Source organism: Equus asinus, chromosome 8, assembly GCF_041296235.1.
Source record: "Equus asinus isolate D_3611 breed Donkey chromosome 8, EquAss-T2T_v2, whole genome shotgun sequence".
In the NCBI taxonomy this organism is placed as follows: Eukaryota; Metazoa; Chordata; class Mammalia; order Perissodactyla; family Equidae; genus Equus; species Equus asinus.
In genome coordinates, this window is record NC_091797.1 from 81972878 (window position 1) to 81989011 (window position 16134).

The following is a 16134-nucleotide window of genomic DNA, read 5'->3' on the forward strand; positions in this document are numbered from 1 at the left end:
TTACATGAAAAGGTCTGAAGTGCATATGTACATTTAGTGCTTAGCTGAGAACTGGGGCTGCCAAGTAAAAGTACAGCAGGGGCAGGGAAGGGTCCAGAGCACAGGCGCCCAGAAACGCGCTGAAAAAGGAAAGACTATGGAGGGACAGGCAGAGAGGGAGGGAGGAAGGGAAAATTTTTCCCAGTCTGTGAGATAAAAACATGACATGGCATAAAAATTACACCCTCAATACCTATAAAAAAAAAATGTCCACTCGGAAAGCTAAGTGCTGAGAAAACAAAGACCAGAACGACAGGAATGGACATTTAAAGGAACCAAAATCAGAATGAGGAATAAGCACCAAAGAGACGCAGTTTTCCAGTCTTTAAAAATGTCCTCTCTATGCTATCTACAATGCCAATTCCTAAAAACTGGCAATCTGCACAAAGGCAAGAAGGAAAACAGGGGTCAAAGTCCATTTCATCCCCCTACCAAAAACATCATCAACATAAAATTAATATAACAAAATCTTTAAAAAACTAAATGAAAACATCCCAAAGTGGGTTTACAGAGGAAAAATGTATCTGCTTTCTGCACTTATCACTATTAAAAGCAGAGGCCCTATGTAACGAAGGCTGATAGAGAGGGCCAACTGCTGTTAGGGTACCCCCCTCAGCATTTTCTTTCTTCCTGTCAGGGTTTCTCCATGCCCATTTCTGTTAATCAGAATTTCACGAGCTCTTCCCCCAGCAAAATATTCTGATTCCTACCTCCCACCCCCACCACCATTACCACCCAAACCTCTCCAAAGTCCCTTCTCCACCCACCCCACTAGTCCTGCCTTTTCCTTTCTTCCCTACCTTTTTTCTCCACCTCTCCCTTCTCTTATAAATCTTATTCTCAACTTAAGAGAGAAATCTTATTCTCACTGCCTCAAATCTTTTCTGAAAACTGGCAGGTTATAAGTGCTAATGTTTGGTTTAAACCTCTGAGTTCTGTAGGGCTTAATCTAACAGCAAGAACCCAGGCTCAGTGAATACTTTCATACATACACATCTGTGATCAAAGCGTAAGTCTTCTACTAACAACTACTGTCCATGTATGTTGCCAACTGTTCCTCCTTGTTTTGCATACACAAGAATGCAAATGCCATAAAACCAAGAACATCTATTTGAAAAGAACATCTATTTGCCATTTGATTCCTCTCCTATGACATATATAATTGGTCACCAAGTCCTGTCAATTCCACCTCCAAAATATTACTTGAATCCATTTCTCTCCATTCCCACTGGCCCTGTCTCATTTCTCACGTCTAGACTACTCTAAGAGCCTTCACACCTGTGGTTCCTCCACACTCCACAGAGTGCACATGAGTTTTCTCTCTGAAACATAAATCTGATCATGTCTTATCCTCCTTAAAACCCTTCAGGAAGTCCCCTGTGCATACAGAATAAACTCCAGCTCCTTCACGTCATCCAGTCGGGCATCAAACATCACTTTTCAGTCTTGTCTCTCATTTATTAAAGACTAGGCATTAAATAAAAGGTAAGTAAATTTAATAAAGGAGAATAATTTCCAAGGATGTCTAGAAATGTTGTTGCATAACTTATTAATGTATTATTTATGTGATTACTTAAGTAACTGACAAACTTCTTCATCTCAACCATACAATATTACCACCAAACTCAAACTTTTACAAAATAGCTAAACAAAGTTCTATCCATATAATGTATTAAAACCAGACTGGGGTGTTTAAAATATTTCCATTTTCAATTCCAATATTAAAATGTAAGGTGAATCACAAGGAATCTAAATCAAGTTATTTTCTAAAATGAGTGTTAATATACAGCACCAAATTTCTCACAGTTTTCTGGAAATTGTTAATAGTCAGCTCTTTGAGTTCTTAACAGTGTTTCACATCTACCATATGAGAAAGTTTGGCAACAAAATCCAAAATTACTTTAGAAGATAAACACCCACCTTAGTGAGTCCCATTCATTTTCCATCTAGAATATTCCTTGAGTTTACCATATACCACCAAAACAAGCATTCACTTTAACAGATTCATTAGAAAAGTTTCCCAAGAACAAGTAAATACTACTTCTTCAAATCAAATTTATAAAATTTACTAAAGAAGCCAATTTATTAGCTTACATATGTCAAAGTATGAGTTCTCACGAGAATCATTCTACTGTTTAATTAAATGTTATGGGATCTTGCAGACAGACTCAAGAATAGCACCATCTGTCTGGGTTGCAAAGCTCAGTTTCACCATGATATTACCAAACAGCAACAAAATATCATTTTCATACATCTCTCTCTCAAGTAATTTATAGACAACTAGTGAATTTAGTCTACTGGGATCATGACACTTGATTCGATCCATACAGATGATTACACTTTGTACGTAAACCAATATACTTCGAAAAGTATTTACAGTAATTTAAACTTTAGTTAAGAACTTGTCTATCAGAAGGTAAATATTTATGGTCTTCAGAAGCTAAGATGTAGATTTAAGCCTTGGTATAAATTCTAAATGTTAAACTGCTTAAGGTTTTATATAAATCTGTAAAACTAAAAAATGTCTGTTATTTGTTTACAATAATTATCATGCAGGTAAATTTTTCTAAAATTTCTACAGCCCTATGATTATATCACTACACTTTTGATAGGATTTCAATTCCCTTTTTTTAAGGTGAAAAGTACTTAAAAAGAGAAAGAATTATAAATAAAACCATCTTTGCAATCTGAAGAACACAGAAACAAAGGTGACTGAGAAATGTCTCATTATAAGCCTGAATTCAAAAACAGAAAATAATACTTGCCACTGCGATCATAACCTAAACAATTCATACAGGCACGCCTGCCAGGCATAACATCCTCTGCCCCTCCCCAACGCTGAGTATGAAGGCAGAGTTCGATAAAGTAAAATCTTCAATACACGAGTACTATTCTCCTAACGTTCAACTGTGGAAGAAATTGCTAAAAGAAGCTGTATGGGATAATAGATGGTTTAACTAGGCAGTCTCAAATGAGTAAAACAACACTAACTGGGCAAAGGTAACAACTCGGGTCTCATAGACCAAACTTGCTAATAAAACCTGGAGATTATCTCAACAGGATACTTTTCTTTCTTTATCTCAAGGTTCTGCTTAATGATTACTTCAGTTGTGCCAAAAATGGAAATCAGGATGCTATCTGATGTTTGCTAGACAAGCACAGACAGGGCACAACTTACAATTCTACTCCCCACTTATGATAATTTGCCTTGATCCCCAGAAAGCAAAAACGCCACCCCCACTTGATTTGTCCCAACACCTAATCAATGGACCACTGTACCCACCTCCATGAAAACTGTACGAAAACAAGGTTCACTGAAGCACTAGGCTCAGAACCTGGAAGGCAGCCGTTCAAGCAGGGCAGGAATTCTTGGCACACATCTCCACTGCATGAAAGCCAACACAACCAAAAGTAAAGTTCTTCCCAGGGTTTTTGCTCATCAGTAAGACCCCCATCAGAAGGTACTAAATTGCTGACTTAAGCAACAATTAGAGCAAAGAGCAGAACTAAGATAACAAATTACAGAGAAAGAAGAGAAGACACTGACCAAAGAAGCAATCCTTAAAATAACATTTTCTAGGGTGGCTGACTAAACTGTCTCTAAAAGCAATTCCAAAGGAAAAGGACGAAGAAATATTATGGACAATGGCATTGGTATCTGATCCATCTCAAGGGGGCTTTGACAAATACTTTCTCATTTGGGCAGATGTGTATCAGTTCTGGCATGACTAGCCAAAATCAGTTTTATAACTGTGAAGTGTACAACTTAAGGAGGTGACATTCGACCTTCTTAAAAAGACCATTAAAAGAAAATAAAAATAAAGATGGTTGATTGCAATAAGCACATCAAGTAAAATGCAAAACTTTTAGCTAAAATTTTTTCTAAATGTTTACTCAGGGGCCAGCCCACTGGTATAGTGGTTAAGTTCATGCGCTCTGCTTCAGTGGCCTGGGGTTCACAGGTTCGGATCCCCAGCACAGACCTACCAGCACTCATCAAGCCATGCTGTGCCAGTGTCCCACATACAAAATAGAGGAAGACTGGCACAGGTGGCCCAGCAACAATCTTCCTCAAGCAAAAAGAGGGGGATCAGCAAGAGATGTTAGCTCAGGGCCAATCTTCCTCATAAAAGAAAAAAGTTTATTCAGTCTCAAGCTCACTATCTTTTTTTTTTAAAGATTGGCACCTGAGCTAACAACTGTTGCCAATCTTTTTTTTTTTTTCTGCTTTATCTCCCCAAATCCCCCCAGTACATAGTTGTATATCTCAGTTGCAGGTCCTTCTAGTTGCAGCATGTGGGACACCGCCTCAGCGTGGCCTGACGAGCGGCGCCATGTCCGTGCTCAGAATCTGAACCAGTGAAACCCTGGGCTGCCTCAGCAGAGCGCACGAACTTAACCACTCGGCCACAGGGCCAGCCCCTCAAGCTCAATACCTTTAATCTTTGAATTTTAAAAGCACTCAAGCTACAACTGAGATTGTCCCCCTTCCTTCACACTTATTCATTCCTTATATATTCTCACATCTTTTATTTCTAAGAGGTATCTTACTCTTTTCCAGTGCTAACCCCATCATCTGGGTACCATCTCAAGCCAGGCTTGTTTCACCAATTTTCAACTCTTCTTATATCTTCCATCTTTCTTTCTTTCTCTCCACCATAGCTGCTCCTAAGTCCATAAACACAAATGAGGCTCTCACCTACTAAAAGATTTCCTTCAATCTACCTTTCAATCTCATACCCTCCCCACTCCCATGTCCCTGCTTGGTTCACCATGAACCTTCTTCACCTGAAAAGTGAAGTACTCTGTACCTCTCCCCTTCAAGGTGCACCACAATTGTCTTTGAAAACTACGCTTATTCTCTATTTGTATATCAGAGAAAGCAAAATTACGCTGTCTATTTAAAGCACATATAACACAGACATTCATGACTTAAATGTCTAGGCTACATGAGAAGTAATCCTAAACCAAAACCTAATTTGTTCTCAATGCACAAAATTTAAAGAATGATGGGTTACACAGTTCAACAATTCTAGTTTGTATATCTAAGAGAGCAATCCTAGAAAGGCTTTTAAACACATTATTAAATGTAATACCATTTAACACACTTGTTTTTCCTCAACTCATCTCTCATAATAGTTTCTATATCGTCTTGGATTATCTCCCGCTTTTAGTTTCATGTCCCATCTGCTCATTTAAGATTCACGTCTGTCCAGTTTCTGAAATATTTGTCACTTTAGTCATTAGCATTTTGCGTAATATAGCACTGTTTTTTTTAAAGTTCAGAACTGAATTATTTTAGAAAACTGATTATTTTAACATCACCATTTCTTAATCTAAATTGGCCTGCCCACACTTAAAATTTTCAACCTAACAAAAATTAGATTTCAATAAATTTTTATACTGTTCTTTAAAAAGAAACCAAGAACAAAGACCACAAATTAGAAGTGCTCTCCTACATACCATTTCCGTAAATATTATCAAAGACAGACTCAGCGTTGTCAACTGAGCCTCCCAAGAATGTCCTTTCCATTTCTCTCTAGCAAGCCACATGCATTATTTGAAAATGAATTACATAGGTCCTACGTTTCTCAAGTAACATACAAAAAGTTAACATTTCTAAATAATAGTTTATTGGCTACCCCATCCAACCTCATCACCAATTCTTTTTCATTTCACTGGGGCCCTGAAGTCCTCATCTACCAGACAAAATAGCAAGTAGAAAGCTTGTCTCTAGCGGTGAGTGAAGGAAGAAACAGAAAGGAAGAGCTGAAGGGCAAAGAAATACAGAATCCTTTCCTGATGACATCAGAGGACCTGCCGTTACTCTTGACGTTTTCCTAAAGGCCCATCAGCAAAGAGGAAGCAGCGGTGGACTCCTGCACCGAACCCGCTGCTCTGCCCACAGGTGTCCTTGCCTCACAGCCTCTCCCTGAGCCTCTCTCCAGGACAGCAGTCCTCTCCTGGGCCTAGAAGAGACCCCCGAGCCCGGGCCGCCCTCACCTCCACTGCCTGAAGCCAAGAAGGGTTTGCAGGGAGCGCCTGCTCTGACTGCCAGCACTCTACAGTCAGAGGAAACGTGCTGCTGACATTCTAAACAGGAACAATAAACCTAAGCTCATTCCCATAAAAATGTTGCCATAAATAGCATATGAGTTCTATAACACAAGTAATTAAGTACAATATAACATAAATAGGCTATGCATCATTTGTAGCAACAGAAGTAAGGGTAGGTTTTTATGTGAAAACAAACTTAGAAATTAACTTTTTCTAATATTTTACAATGTTGGAAACCACCTACACGTAAAATTCTACATTTGTGGATAAAAACTTAGGAGACTATTCATATTCAACATGACTAATACAAAAACTACAGATGGGGGGCCCTCCTTCTGCCAACAAAGTCTAAACAAAATTTTAAATGTTGCTGCATTATTAAATGAAAAACAGAAATTAGCTGGTAGTTGAGGATACAAACTTAGTTCAAAACATAGTAAGGGTTGTGACACGTGTGTCAGACTAAAACGTGATTTTGTCTTTAAGAAGAAAAAGATATTTATTAAGTACTAGTTCTGACATTCCCTGAGACAAATCTCAAAATGTTAATAGAACTGCTATTTAAAGTTCAAAGAGCACTCCGGAGCTGCCAAGGAATTAATAGCTTAAACTACCAAATAAGAGCCACAGTTCAATTCCCAGTCCCAGCCAGTCACAGCGCAAGGATGGCACAGTAAAATCATGCAGCGTATTAAAGACACACAACTGTGAATCATAGATACAAATGAGAAAAGTAGCATCTAAAGGTAAATTTCAAGTTTTTCTTCTCAATCATGGCAACTTTATGAGGAAAGACACAAGAAGAACAATTGAATCTTCTGCTCCCCCAAAACAAGTACAAATACAACATACCTGCCATACTTAAAACAAGTAATTTTGCCATTCCAACTTCCTGGTTAATTACCTAGGGCTACTCTATAACTTTAGTTGTAATTTTCTAAGCACACACCTCTTGATCAGTTGGAATTCTTTTTTAAAAAGATTTTCTGGAATGCATCTAAAATATTACCAAGCCACAGCACGTACAGGCTAGATAATATATATTCAGAACAAAGAGCTAAACATCTAAATAAGTTCAAAGAAAAATAACATAATTATGATCAAGACCTAAATGGGCAATGAGAATTCCCTTAGGGAATAAGATGGAGAAGAGCACAGTTGTCCAGTAATTCATTCATTTAACAAATAGTTAATGAGCACCTAACTACGAAGAGAATGCAAAGATGACTTAGACAGGGTCACTGCCCTACAGAAACTCATATGCTTTTCAGAGGTACACAGAAGGAGGTACACAGAAGAAGCAAGAGTGACTAGTTCTGCCTGCAGGAGTCAGGGAAAGCTTCACAGAGGAGGTGACATTTGACCTACTTAAAAGATGAGTAGGATTGCGCCAGGCTTATACACACGCAAAAAAACTAGGAACTGGTTCCTGAGTTAGACAAACGTATGTTTTTCCTTATTTCTCTTTAGGACATTAAAATTCAAACTTGAGAATTAGCAACACAAAATGTTTTTTCACTCCAATTATACTCTTTGAATACCTTACTCATTAGCTCTCAAATTAAACCCAGAAGAATTTAATCATCGTTCCTATTTAATGAAATAACATGGAACTATATGAAGAAACTTTGTGTGTCTTCCACAAAAAGATTCCTCAAAAGTTTATCAATGTTCTTTGGAGGGGAAAAAAAATCACAGTAGTTTTCATGCAGTTTAATACCCTTTTATTAGACACTTAATCTTTGAAATTTCCACTCAATATTATAAAAATTCTATTCACAATTATTTTACTTGAAATAATTTCCTCAAATTTAATTTTAAAATCAAATGTCTTAAATACAACCAATTAATGCAGTGATTTAATACAAACTGAAACAATTATTAAAGCAATCTAGTGAAGCTTGAAAAAAGAAAAAGTATTTACCTACAAGTTTACCTATTTCTCTTTATCTTCCCTTTTCCATTTTATAAGTTAAAGTTACAAGTTTAAACTATGCAAAATAAAGACACAAATGAAATTTTAATATAATCAACTCAGGAAGTTCCTTAACAGTAATGGAATGTCACTGTACTGGAAAAAGTACAAAATGTAGAAAGCTGTCAACCTGGGCTGTGTGCTATTTCACAGTAGCAGAAATACAGTTTTAATAAGATTCTACCACAATTCATGTAGAACGAAAAATTAAACATTCAGAAATACACAGAGTATGGAGATGCCAATGACATAACATTTTTCCCTGGACACAATTAATTCTCCTAATTCTCACCTAGAAAGACAGAAAAAAGAAGTCATCTTTCTTCTTTTTTTTCAGACTAGAATCCAAATGTATTCTACAAAATATTTTATTAGCTTAAAAAAGGAAAACAACTCTATTCCAACAAACACGCTAATATAAATGCAAGTGAAACAGGGGTTCCCAAAAGACTATGACAGCCAAATTAATGAGGATAGAATCTAATCTACACTACAGATGATTTTAAAAATTAAACAAGAAAACAATGTAGTTGAGTAGGGGAAATGTCTCTGAAATAAACAAACGCCAATCACAACATTTTAAAAGAATTTAACACTATGTTTATATCAACTAAAGCAAAGATAGAAAACTAAGCTGATGTACAAGTGACCTCATACTAAACAAAAATTGGACGAGCACATATATTTCATTCATGCAAATAAGTCTGAGTTTACAATTCCTCGTTTATGTTAATATTTACCAAGATTAATGGAAAATCATCTCCCCTATGTAATGAAGTGAATTCCCCCAACAGAACAAAGCTAACACCTTCAAATCTTTCAAATAAACAATGAAAGCATATACTATAAAAGGAAATTATCTGAATGGGATCAGAAAAAAGTTAAGTAATTCAAGAAGGAAAAAAGTCCTAAATTCCAAGAACACATTACAAATATTGATTCCATTAATTCCAAAACTCTAAGTCAGTCCTTTGAAACAAACATGCATGTGTGTGCGTGTGTGTGAATTTTTTTTTAACTACACCACACAGCATATTTTTAGGCTACCTAATTACCTCACTTTGCAATGCATTAAATGTCATTTCTCAAAATAGGAATGTTTATAAAATGACAAAAAAGAAATTCTGGCGGCCAACACTATACAACACACAGTTTGTAAAGCGGTATTGTCCATTTTAAACAAATGACACTGGTAGCAACGTTGCAGAAATCCGTCTTCTTGGTTTATAATAAATTGTTGCAATGCACAGTTCAGTAATAACAATACCTAATATTCAACCTTATTACTAATTCTCATAAATTCTGCCTAATCTCTCTCACTGGCTAGCTTCTGTGAAATAAACGTATCACCCACTTTATACAAATCAGTACCTTCTACTACTAGTTTAAAGGAGGGCAACATTATTTTCTTCCATCAAATAAGTTATTTCAGAAAAATATCTAGTCTATCTTTGAATCAAACTTTGAGAGACAGCTGAATTAATTGTTCATTAAAAACATCCAGATAAACAATCTTACTACTATTTACATTGAGTTTCATCTCAATTTTAAATAATTTGACAAAAATAACTATAGATGTACTTATCTTTTGCAAATGGTCATCATAATTTATGGCATACAGCACAAACTGGTGACAGACTATCCTCTTTATTAATCTCTAGAGTAGAGGAGATTTCTGAAAGTGTTTGATGAACACAATTAACTCACAATCAACCAGGCTAAATTAGCCAGTGAACGAAAAAGATAAATCCATTTTTCCTTACCTAGTTAATATAATCCACTATATTAGTTAGTATATATATACTATAATTTAACGTTATTTAAAGGAATGCCTAAAGAGATTTTTTTCCCCAAATAAATACCTAACACAATCATGAGAAAAATGACCAAAGATTCCACAGAAAGTGCTAAGCTATACAAGCACCTCACATAAACTCAATAAACACTTACTGTCCTTAAGGCACCCTTCACTCTCACAAAGAGGAAACAGACCCAACCTAACTTCCTCTCAGTGAGCACTTCAAGCACTAACACAGCAACGTACTCTGCAGCATACAAGTCTAAGGTACATTATTTTCTCTCGAAAATTATGAACTCATCGCACATACAAATGGCTCTTTAAAACGGTCCCGTAAACTGCTACACTATGCCTTAAATTGCTGTCTATTATGTACTTAAAAATATTTACTGGCAATTGGAGGTTAATATGGCAACTATTACCGGGTGGCAATTATTGCTATTAAAAATATATAAATACTCTAACACCATGTGCTACAAACAACATGCTAAACAGAAAACATACATTAGCAAAGTATAAATATTTTCATTAAAGAAAATGAACCATCATAAAAAAAAGATGCTTTAAGTGTAAATACTAAAATTGGAAACTGAGATGAAAAAATACCCTGTGTCTGTATTTTGGCGCTGGTGAAGATTAGCGAAATCACTCCCTTTTCCTCATTTTCAATTGGCAGTCCTCCCCATTTGGTTCTAGCTCAAAAGAATAGATGTCAAAGTTTCTACATTTACAACTATGTTCCTTCTCTACAAAAAATAAATTTCTTAAAAAAAAACAAAAGCAGGTCATCAAGAGATTACCTTAAAACCTTCAAATATAGAATTCATAGTCCTTAATAGAAATTATGTATTAAAGTGCACGTGTGTTTCAATTCGGGGAGGAAGAATCTGATCTTATCACCCAATCACCCCATAGTTAGGATGATTCTAACAAATAAAACAACAGGAACGTGGAGCATACATACTTAACATTCAGATCACCTCACGTCAAAGAGTATATACCTAAATCTAGCTGAAGGACACAAAATCGGGTTTCTCCATATCATTTCAATAGAGAAACAAAACTAAAGATATACGTACATCTGGAACTTATAATATGTCTTCCCACAAGGGTAAGTTGAATACCAGAGGGTACACTGTTATACTTTTCAAAAGGGCAGATTTAACACAATTAACTGAATTATAACTGAGTGAATCTATAACAAGAGTCTCCCAGAAATGTGATAGACAGCATGAGAAAACAGTTCTCAGTCACAAACGCACAGCCAGGCATGCATTTAATACAGTAGCTACAAATAACCTCACAACAGTAAGAACCAGAAACATACAATGACCCGTATCATATATACACAATGGCATTTTTCACATGGTAGGAAAGGGAGGCGGGGTTGAGAGAGAATTTAGGAAATCTGAGGCCATGAGGTAGAATATCAGAAAGCAAAGTAAGTAAAAGACTAACAAAAACCTTAAGGCACCTGATTGCACAATCAAGTTTCGCCAAGCCATAATGAACACCTAAAGGTACTGGAAAGCGGGTGGGTCATTAACGTGGTACAGAACTCTAATCTCAAGTTTATATTTCAATCCACATTAATATGAGTATCTAGGTAAATTCTCTATAAACAATACTTTTCTCTGCTCAAAAATACTGCAGGCCAAAAGAATACATACATGTTATTAAGCACACATGCTTTACTGTGAACAGGTGATGATTTTATCTCCTTCAGAATTAACTATACTATACAATGGACTTCAAGCAACATATTTTTAATATTCTCGCTGCTAATATCTAATGTTCAAAAAAAATTCAATTTGGAATGAGAAAAACTTACATCAGCAGCTTTTTAACTGATTTGTAATTTAAAAAATAGCACCTTATCCACTCTCTACAAAAGAATGTAGACATTCTATAGTCCTTTAAAAAAAAAATCAAAGCATGCATTTCCGCAGTTCTGCATTTCAAAGTTGCTACCTAAACAGTAATTCTGTTTAAAAAAAAAAAAGTATATTCAAAAATCAATTCCTAGTTTAAAGAGCTTTAAGAGAAAATACCCGAAGTACAAACCTTTAGTCAGTCATAAAGCAGAGAATCCTCTCCCACAAAATTTTCTCCAAAAGAACCTCGAGCATCTTATCTCTATAACATTATCACCCTTACTTAAGCTTTAAAAAAAATAAAAGATAAAAGAAATGATATATCTTAAAGACTGGCTACACATATAATAGACTTTCATTTGTCTACAAAATCTACTGTATATAAATTAGCCACATACACCCAAGCCATTACCAGTCAGCGTGATATATGGTAATCTGGGGGATCTCTCCTCACTAATATAAGTCTACTTGGTTATTTTAATTACCTGTTAAAGTGTCAATGTGGTCACCAGCCGCCAAACAAAAACCATTTTAAATACCCCTTAATCAATATGTTTGCTAATCTATGAAAGTCCCTGAATCTGAGTGATACTAAACGATAGATTGAGGGGGAGAAAAGAGGAGGCAAAATGAGTTTTATTCACATATACCAAAAGACCAAGAGAAAACTATGATCATACTGAGAGGAAGAATCGCAACTCGCAACTGAATTTTAAGATTAAATATCTGAATAAAAATGTTGGAAGAGAAAAAAAATTGACCTGATCTTACTACAGTGAAAGCACGGATACTATTGTCGCTGGGTCTTTGTAGGTAAAAATCGCATGTTTTGATCTTTTTTATCTGTATAATGAGACATTTAATAAAATAACACTTCTATTTGAAAAGTTGGCAAGAATCTGTATTTCTCCACTAGTCTCAAAGAAAAAAGCATCTATGCTACCCATAATTAAATGTAACTAATTACAATCTGAACACTAAATTATTTATCCAGTGTAAACAAGGATTAAGAGGAAATAATGCTCCCATCTACAGCAGAGGTTACAGAAAACAATTTCCAAAATGCACGCCCTCCAAAAGGCAGCCCCCCCAGAAAGGGTACACAAGTTGAAATAAGTTGCTTTTTTTAAGGCTACATTAAACAAACCGTTCAGCCAATTTTCCAATTATATTCTACGCTTGAAACATAATTGCCTTACATCTGTTTACAAATCTTTGCTCAATATTTAAACAAATTCGTAGTCTCCCGGGCACATAGCTATACATACAGTAACTCATGCACAAAGCACATATTTAAAGACCACGCACCGCAATTATTAGCCTAAACGCCAGGTTTAACAACGTGAATGTTTTCAGAGCTAGGTAACACGACCCAATAAAAAGCAAAGATGGCATTTACCACCAAATGTCACTGCCACCGCCAGGAACGAGTCGCTGGAGCCCTATGCATTTTTAATTTCGATGAATCTAGACGCCGTCGTCGGGTGCCAGGCTTCCAGGAGAACAATTGACACCCTAACTGCTTCGAGATTAAGGCAGACGGTTCAAACCCGAAGGAAAAGTTGTCAATTATCAGAGAGCGCGCGCGCGCGAGGGGAAGGCAGATAAAAGCGATGTTATCCCAGCGCCCAGCTTGTTGCTTTTGTGTGTGTGTGTGGATTCGTTGTTAGGATAGGGAAAACAGTTTTTAAAAGACACAGGAGGAAAGAAAGAAGAAACAGCTTTCTCCACCTTCCGTCGGCTCGGCGCAATGGCTCTCCGGCGGAGTGAGCCCGAGAGGCGGGCGGCTGCCGGTGTTTACACCCGCGGGGGCTTCGGTGCCAAGGTCCTCTACTGACACCATCGCGTTCCATCAACTGTTTGCGGGCGAAACTGCAGGTGTCATGATGGAATTTAAAAAAAAAAAAAATTCAAAAGCGGGACGGCGGGCGGGCGATCCCACAGGGGGGAGGAAAGGCTGCTTATCGCAGGCGCGGGCAGCCCCAGGCAAAAGCCTTCCACGTTTAGGGGGGGAAAAAAAGGGGGGGAGCGGGGAGGGGAGGGGGGTGTGATGGCAACAGAGGGTGGGCGTTCGGAGTGCGACCCGGAATCCGCAGCTCTGAGACTCGCACATGCAAATTCCACGCCGAGCGCCGCGCTCACAAACGATTTTTAAAGAGCCAAATAAACACTGGACGGGGTCCAAGGCGAGGGGGCGCCGATCCAAGCGGGGGAGCCGCGGCGGGGCGCACGGCGGGGAGAGGCGAGGGAGGGGCGAAGTCCCGCGGCGGGAGGAGAAAGTTGGTCGGCGGCGGAGGTCGGGCGCCCCCACCCCCCCCCCCGGCCGGCCCCCTCCCCGCCGCCCGGCGACTCACCAGCGAGAAGAGGTTGGAGTGACAATCCTCCAGGCTCGCCCCGTTCGCCACCCAGTTCGCTGCCGCAGTCATGATCCTCCGCGAGCCCGGCCGCCAGAGCGGGGCATGTCGGAGCGAGGCGTCCGAGGCGAGGCCGGGCCGGGCGGCGGCGCCTCGCCGGGGAGCGCGGGCCGCCGCCGCCGCCGCTGCCGCCGCCGCTACCGCCGCCGCCGCCGGGGGAGGGCGCGCGGGCTGGCGGGCGGGCGCGAGGCGCCGCGGCGACGCCGCGCCGGGGGCGGCGGGCCCGGGCCGGCGGGGGGGTCCGCGGCGGCCGCTCGGCTCCTTCCTACTCGGCGGCGGCGGCGGCGGCGGCTCCGGCGGCGGCGGGGGGCGCTGTCCGCGCGGCCCGGCGCCCTCCCAGCCTCTCAGGGCCGCCGCTGCCTCCCCGGCTGGCGCTGCGGGCCGGCCGCCGCCTCCGCCTTCCCTGTTCCGCCGCCGCCGCCGCCGCCGCCGCCTTGTTTATCTCCAGCCACCGACTCCCCCTCGGCCCCCGCCGGCGCGTGAGGGGAGGCGAGCCCCGGAGCCGCCGCCGCCGCCGCCTCGGAGCCGCCGCCGCCGCGGAGCGCGAACTCGCGAAGGGGGGGGTGCGGACGAAGCCAGCGGGCGACCCCGGCAGCCGAGCGACGTCCCCTCCTTCCTCTTCCTCCCCCACCCCCCCCTCCTCCCCAGTCAGCCTCGCTTCTCCTCCCTCCCCGGGCTCGCTCGCTCTGACAGCAATGGCGGCCGCCGACCGCGGCTCCGCCCGCCATTGGCTGGTGGCGCGTCACGTGACGGGCGCCGGCCGCGCGGGGGGGCGGGGGCGGGGGAGGGGCCGGGAGCGGCGGCGGCGGCGGCGGCGGCGGCGGCGGCTGCTCGCGGGCGGCGCTGCTGAGCCGAGCGCGGCCGTCTTCTTGGCCCGAAGAGGGAGGGAGACGGGGAGGGAGAGAAAGAAGTGCGGGCGGCGGCCGGCCGGCCCGGCTGCGCGGCCGTGGACTGCCCTCGTGGGCGCCGCGCCCCGCCCCCTGAGGTGCACGGATCCCGGCGGGGAGCATCCCGGGGACGCCCGCGGCCGAGGGCTCGGCGTCCCCGCGGATGCCCGACCGCCCAGGCTGGCCGGCCGGGCGGGGGCTCGCCGCGGGCCGGGCCGCAGGTCCAAGCGCTCCCGGGAGTGTCGCGTCGAGGTCGCCCTCCGTCGTCCGCCTTCTGCAGATGGGAAAACTGAAGCACAAAGAGATTAAGGCAAAAAGAGATTAAGTCACTTGTCCGAGGTCGCACAGCTGGGAACTGGAGGGGGCAGGATTCGAACCCCTGCACTCAGGCACAGGAGAGCCAAGCTCTTGCACTAGGCTTTATAAGCCTCGTCCAGGGATATTCTGGGCTGCCACTTAGTGAGCGCTGACTGTGTGCCAGGCACTATGCGCTGAATACAGAAGTGCCTTTTAAGGCCTTATTCCTAGGCGCTGTGTGCAAGCGTTCATTCATTCATTCATTGCGTCAATGTCTCCTGACCTCTTGCCATGTCCCTGAATCTGCTATAACTGCCAGGCGCTGTACTAGGCTGTGTTGGGAGCACACCCTCCCTCTTGGCTACATGCACTCAATAACCCAACATTTCCTGAGAGCATATGGCCTGGGAGTCCAGAGGAGTGCCAGTAACAGGAGGTGCTCTCCCAGCCCTCGAGGCATTTGCTCCTGGCAAAGGTGGGGAGGGGAGAACAACTTCTTCACTAACAAGGACCCAACACGGAAAAGCCAGCTGTTTCAGGTGGTTTGGAGTAAAAGAGAGGAAGAGTAGCAAACAGGGGAAAGATGGAGTGTAATAAAAGGAGAGAAATCTTAGACGTGTGAATTGAGCTTTGGAACTACCACAAGTAACTGCTAAAGAGAAACCCACGAGCAGCATATTACGAAGAGAAACCCATGAGCAGCATATTACGTGAAGTAGTATCATGGCTGATACTATGTTATAATCCACTGATACTGTGTTATAATGAATGTATATACAAAACACTTTATCAA

At 41.3% G+C, this 16134-nt stretch overlaps 1 protein-coding gene across 3 annotated transcripts in view; it reads right to left on the minus strand.

Moving 5' to 3' along the window:
• Positions 1–14309, minus strand: part of MED13L (mediator complex subunit 13L) — a 282020-nt gene extending 267711 nt beyond the window's left edge. For 2 of the 3 annotated variants that reach the window (XR_011505365.1, XM_044775814.2), the window contains exon 1: positions 14098–14307. Coding sequence is in view for 2 of the 3 variants with exons in the window: in XM_044775814.2 (XP_044631749.2) it covers positions 14098–14169 (72 nt within the window). In the remaining variant the exon portion in view is untranslated. Of the gene's footprint in view, positions 1–14097 lie in introns of all 3 variants that reach the window. The other variant, XM_044775813.2, reaches the window with a different exon arrangement.
• Positions 14310–16134: the final 1825 nt, after the last annotated feature.